This window comes from Hyaena hyaena, unplaced genomic scaffold, assembly GCF_003009895.1.
Source record: "Hyaena hyaena isolate Hyena2069 unplaced genomic scaffold, ASM300989v1 scaffold_73, whole genome shotgun sequence".
Lineage (NCBI taxonomy): Eukaryota > Metazoa > Chordata > Mammalia > Carnivora > Hyaenidae > Hyaena > Hyaena hyaena.
In genome coordinates, this window is record NW_024080705.1 from 616,725 (window position 1) to 623,002 (window position 6,278).

The following is a 6,278-nucleotide window of genomic DNA, read 5'->3' on the forward strand; positions in this document are numbered from 1 at the left end:
ACAGGTGTGTTCTGCACTGTGACCCGGTGCAGAGCAGGGAGGTTGGGAGCTTCTGGAACAAACCTGAGAATCTCCAGGAAACCCTTGCTCACAGGGCAGGTGAGCAGAGATGCTGTGCCTGCCAAGGGGGCCTTAGAAGGTCAGAGAGTCTGTGTCCCCGGCTTCCCTCAGAGGGGGAGTCCCAGGGCTCTGAGAAGGGACTGTTCCTGGCTGGGTGGCCCAGAGAGCTGAGTGTCCTGGTCAGAAAGCCACGCGCTCCTGCTGAGTCCTGGGAAGTCCTCGTGGAAGCACCATTCTCTGTCTTCTGTTCCTCAGGGCACCGTGGACGGTTCTCGTGGCTGGTGGCAAGTTGGAGGAATGGATGCCAGGCTGGAGGGCCAGATGGAAGGTGGCTTCAAAAGCCAGCCGGCCTGGCTTCCTACCCCAGCACCTTCCAGCTCATGACCATGGCCCGGTTACCTAACCTCTCCACAATTTTCCCCATCTATAAAGTGGAGGTAACAGTGGTATTCAGCCACGCAGCTGCTGTGGGGGTTGAGATATTTAACACGAAGAGCTGAAATCAGCGAGCACTTGACACTGGCACTCGTTAGTTAAACAAAAAAATAAGCTTCAGCAACAGAACTTGACCCAATGCAGAGATCCCGGACCCTTGCAAAGTCCCACTTCGCTAGGAGCATCTTGGGCTGACAGCCTTGGGGAGAAGAGGCTCCCTTGGGTGCTGAGTCACCTGCTGCTTCAGATTGAAGGCCTTTGGGTCACTCTCTCCCCTCCTATGGCCACCTACACTGGGCCTGGATTCTGCAGGCCACTGTGAAAGAGCCGACAGCCCTTGAGTGGAAGTCTTTACTGACCCTCAGTTTCCTCTTCTGTAAAGTGGGCTGAGAAACACCTGTGGTGCTGTGGCCCATGACTCTCAGAAGGATTAAGTACGAAAGTGCTTTATAAACTAGAGTGACAAGCACTTATGAGAAGTTGCCCCGGGCCGGCAGCCTCCCCTTCCCTTCTCCCAGAAGAGCTAGGGGGTAGCTGTGTCCCAGCTACCAAGTCCAGAGGAGAGGAGAATATGTGCCTTCAGAGGATTCAGTTGTGGGGGCACTTTCCGCAGAGCCCAATGTGGGCCCCCCTCACCCTCTTCCTGTGCTGTGGGGCCCCAGGCACTACCCTCCCCTCACTGCGCAGCTGCAGGGCATGGGGAGAGAAGAATACTCCACAACGCTTGCTGGAGGTCAGGGGCCCGTCAGCCTAGAGGTTGGGGCGGGCAGCCCCAGGCAACCTCATTTGAAGGCCTGGGGCCAGCATGTGGCTGGAGCCCCTTGTACACTCAGCATGGCCTCCAGAGAGCAGTGAGGTGAAGTAGACACACATGTTCTTTGGCAGAGCAATCAATCCTGCTGGGCCTACATCCGAAGACAATAGCTTTGCGCAGTGGCAGTATCGTAGCCAATGAGGTTTATCCGAGGCGCAATTATTGCTAGTTGAAAACTTTTCTACATCCAAGACATTGTCACAGCCACCCTTAAGGACAGAGGCCGCTTGGCTGTCCATCACCGGCAGAGTAGAGAGGCGGAGTGCAGTGAGGACACGGGATGGTGTTCTAGGCAACAGTCTAAAGCAGATACACGAGATCTATGCAGGAGTTTGCGGGTGGCTTGTAAAACATGGTTCGGTCACCAGCACTGTTAGTCCTGGGCACTGATACCCTCTGAGAGGAAGATGGCCGGTGCCAGGGCCAGGACAGCAAAACCTCAAGAGGAGCCTTGCTGCAAAGTCAGGAAGTGCATCTAGAGAGTATGGGGTGGGGGGCTTGTCAGAAGACTCGAGCCAGAGTGGCCAAACCTGGGGGCAGGTTGAGCACCAAGATGATGAGATACAGCAAAGAACTAAAAACTGCTGGAAATACAGGGATCCATATCGACAACAGGTAGATAGAAGGGGAGAAGGGGGGGCTCTGGCCTGTGGTACAATGCTGAGGGGCTGCTGGAGTTGGAAAGTCAATTTGCAACCATCGTAAAGGACAGATTAGGCAGGAATCCACAGGTGTTCAGTCTAGAGGCAATGGATTTTCATTTGGATGAGCAGGATATTTGCATGCTCTTAAACTGTGTCCGCACAGACCTCTACATTGCAAGGGAGGAAAAAAACAAAACGGTAATTATACAGTGGAGAAACCAAGTAACACCTGGACTGGATGATGACAGTCAACATCACTTATGAAGGACAGATGGGTGATACCCCAAGACCATAGCACCTCTGCGGTCTTTCAGCCGAGGACCCAAAAAGCACCAGATAAATACAAACTGTGGGACTCTTTCTTTTTTAACAGTTTTAAAAAAAATAGGCTCTACACCCAATGTGGGGCTTAATCTCATAACCCTGAGATCAAGGGTCACGTGCTCTACCGACTGAACTAGCCAGGTACCCCAAAATGTGGGACTCTGTATTAAAAAGACAGAGCTGATGGTCGTGATATTCTTCCAAAATGTTGGTGTCATAAAACAAATGAGTCCAAAGAAGACAACTAAATGCAATACCTGAGCCTGTACTGGACCCTGCACTGGAGGGGAGGCTTCTAGAAAGGACATGATTAGGTCACCTGAGAAAACAAACATGGGCCGTATGTTAGGTAAGCGTTCTCTCCATGTAAACTCATGAAATCGACAGCTGTGGTTACAACAGAGAATGTCTTTATTCTTAGGAAATACACAGTGAAGTAGGGTAAAGGGCCATGATATACGTATATTACCCTCAAGTCAGAAAAAAGGTGTGTGTGTGTGTGTGTGTGTGTGTAGAAAGAGAGCGCACAGACACATGGACAAATGATAAAGCAAAGAGGGTAAAATGTTAGCAACTGATGAATCTGGGTGAAAGGTATGTGGTATTCTCTGTATTGTTTTTATCTTTACAACTTTTTATAAGTAAATTATTTCCAAGTAAAAAGGTACAACATAACTTGAGAAAATAATATTTAAAATGTCCCCAAGTAAAAATATTCTTACACTGAAGCTCTAAAGCTGGACACAAACTAGTATCTTCCACATATATTAAGCTCAGAGGTCGGCAAATGAGTCAACGGTGAAAAAAGTCAGGGCAGGGATAATCTGGAAAGAGGCTATGGGTTATAGCTTGATGTGGATGGAGGTCACAGGTGTGTGTACCTGATTGTACACCTTCCTGTAACTGAGGCATTTAAATCGGTGATGCTCTGTGAAAAAACATAAACAGAATGAGATCTAAAACAGTACCATTGACCTAAATTAAAATTATGTGCGGGCGCCTGGGTGATCAGTCGATTAAGTGTCCGACTCCTGATCTCAGCTCAGGTCTTGATCTCAGGGTCATGAGTTCAAGCCCTGGGTTGGAGCCCACTTTAAAACATCTATATATGCTATATTATCATGTGTCAACGTGATCTAAAACAACCGCAGAAATAGAAAACCCTCAATCTGCCCAATGGAAGGCACTCGGAAGAGGTAGAAGTTGGTTCTTGTCGTTACTGATGGCCTGGGCTTGTGGGGACTCAGGGGTGAGGCCCTGGCCCTGTCCTGGCTGGGGTGGGAGGTCCCACGGTGCGTGGGCTGCTTGCAGGGTTGGGTCAGGGCAGAGTGAACGTTTGCCTCCAGGGCATCTGGCCCTGCGTGTCATGGCCTTGGCTCCTGGCCAGTTGCCTGCTCTGTGCCCAGCTACTGTTCCGAGTGCCTTGTATTAACCCCTCTGAGCCTTACAACAAGCATACTGGATAGGTGGTATTATTTCCCCATCACACAGAGGAGGAAACTGAGTCACAGAGAGTTGGTTTCATTTGCCCAAGGATACACAGCTAGAAAATGGCAGAGCTGGGATTTGAACCCAGGTGGCTTGGAACATTCTCTAAAGCACAACATGGGCTCTCCTAAGGAGACTCTCCCCCACAGTGCTCCAAAGTGGGGAACAGAAACAGAGTGGCTGTCCCTCACGGTTCCCTGGGGCCAGTGGGAGGGCCTGGCTCCTGGCTGAGAGGTTCTGCAGGCCCTGGTGTTGCCGACTGCCTGAAGAGCTGGGCCCTCAACATGTGGGCCTGAAAAATGCCATCCAGAGGCCACTGACACAGCCTGCCCGCCCCCCGCTGCACCCAGCTCTCCCTCTGGTATCTTGGTCCCCCTCTCTTGCCTCTACCTTCCCCTCATCCAGACCCGACCTACCCTTCAAGTCCTGGCTCAGCCGCCACTGCTGCCACTGCCGTGCCCAGCCCCACCCCTCCCTCCTGGACTCCTGCAGTCTTTTTGAGAACTCAGACTCCAGCCTGGGCTCAGCTAATGATGGGTTTGGGGCCTTGGGTTGCCTTGAGCAAGTTGCTGAATTTCTCTGGGCCTCAGTTCCTTTTCATAGTAGTACCTGATGTTCATCAAGTGCTGAGTGGAGTACATCTTCTCTCCTGTCCATCCCCAAGCCACCCGGTGAGGTGTATCCTGTAATATTATTAAGGTGTGAGTTATTTGTTCACCGCTGTTAATGTGGCCTATGGGGTCTTGACCTGAAGACAGTGATCTTAAAAGTTAGGTATGAGACTGTAGTGTTACCAAGAGCGAATATAGCCTTTGCCTTGTTTTTTTTTTTTAATTGAGATACATTTCAGGTAACACAAAATTAAGCTTTTACTTACTGATTTATTTTTAAAAATTTTTTAATGTTCATTTATTTTCGAGAGACAGAGCATGAATGGGGGAGGAGCAGAGAGAGAGGGAGACACAGAATCCAAAGCAGGCTCCAGGCTCTGAGCTGTCAGCACAGAGCCCGATGTGGGGCTCGAACTCCTGCACCGTGAGATCATGATCTGAGCCGAAGTCAGATGCTTAACCTACTAAGCCACCCAGGTGCCCCTTATTGATATATTTTTAAGTCGGCTTCATGCCCAGCACAGAGCCCAGTGTGGGGCTTGAACTCACAACCATGAGCTCAAGACCTGAGCTGAGATTAAGAGTCAGATGCTTAACCGATTGAGCCACCCAGACTCCCCATGAAATTAATCACTAGGAAGTGTCCAGTTCAGTGGCATTCAGTACCTTCACCGTGTTCTGCAGCCTTCCCTTTATCTAGTTCCAAAGCGTACTTTCCTCATCCCAAAGGAGAGCCTGCCCCCATTCCCCAGCCCCCCGGCAGCCACTAGCTAGTCTTTGTCTCCATGCAGCTGCCTGTTTTGGGCCTTTCCTACAAATGGAATCCTACACGATGTGACCTTTTGTGTCTGGCTTCTTTCATCCAGCCTGATGTTTCTGGGGTTCATCCAATCATGGCATCTGTCGATGCTTCCTTGCTTTTTATGGCTGAACAGCATTCTGCCCTTTGACTACCACCACGTTTAGTTTATCCTCCCCCCCCCCATTGACTGCTGTCAGCAGTGTTGCTGTGAACACTCGTGCACAAATATTTGTTTTAAAGTTCCCGTTTGCAGTTGTCCCAGCCCCACCCGGGAGTGGCTTTGCCGGGAGGAATGGCAGCCCTCTCCCTGAACGCGGTTGCGGTGGGCGGATGGGCCCCGAGGGGCCCCCACCCCGCGGCTGGGAGCCAGCAGCTAGGCCCAGGTGCGCTGGGTGCTGGAGAGCTGCACCGGCGCCCTCGTGCTCCCCACCCACCTGGGCGCCCCTAACCTGTCCTCTCTCCTCACAGACGTCCCCGTGGAGAAGCTGGCCGCCATGTCCGCCTTGCGCAGCGTCAACCTCCGCTCCAACCCGCTGAACGCGGAGGTGCGCGCCATCGCCCCGCCGCTCATCAAGTTCCACATGCTCGTGTCTCCCGAGGGCGCACGTGCCCCGCCGCCTTAGGCCTCCCTCCCCGTGCCCACCCAGCAAGGGGCAGGGGCCACGCGGCCTGGCACCCTGAGGGGAGGGAGTCCCACAGACCCACGGGAGGCTGAGCCTGGGGGCGGGGGTGGGGGTGGGGTGGGTGGTGGGAGGGGTGCAGCCGGCCCAGGATAGATGGCGTAGAGCAGTAGCGGGCCCTGGCACGCCCGGGCGGAGGAGCCGAGGTGGGGCTGCAGCCCGGCCCCCGCGGCTTCTGTGCACACTTGAGCAGAACCCCCACCCTCTCTGAGCCCTGTTACTTGGGAAGCGGGCAGTGGCGGAGAGGGTCTTTGCCTCCTTCGAGCTCCTTGGAGGCTTTTTGGGCAATGGGTGCCCTCAAGTTACCTCCAAACCGACGGGCACCTTCTGAGCCCACGGATGGCTGTCGCCGAGCGCTTTCTGGGTCCCTGTGGGTTTGAGGCCTTGTATCCGGTGTTGAGAACCAGCGGCTGCCCTGAG

General features: G+C 52.9%; 1 protein-coding gene and 1 pseudogene across 1 annotated transcript in view; both read left to right on the top strand.

Annotated features, from left to right (window-relative positions):
* Positions 1 to 5,883, top strand: part of LRRC20 (leucine rich repeat containing 20) — an 87,343-nt gene extending 81,460 nt beyond the window's left edge. Inside the window, exon 5 of the mRNA XM_039233307.1 lies at positions 5,647 to 5,883. Within this exon, the coding sequence (XP_039089238.1) occupies positions 5,647 to 5,801 (155 nt within the window). The 3' untranslated portion in view covers positions 5,802 to 5,883. The remainder of the gene's footprint in view (positions 1 to 5,646) is intronic.
* Positions 1,418 to 1,500, top strand: LOC120232534 (annotated as a pseudogene).
* Positions 5,884 to 6,278: the final 395 nt, after the last annotated feature.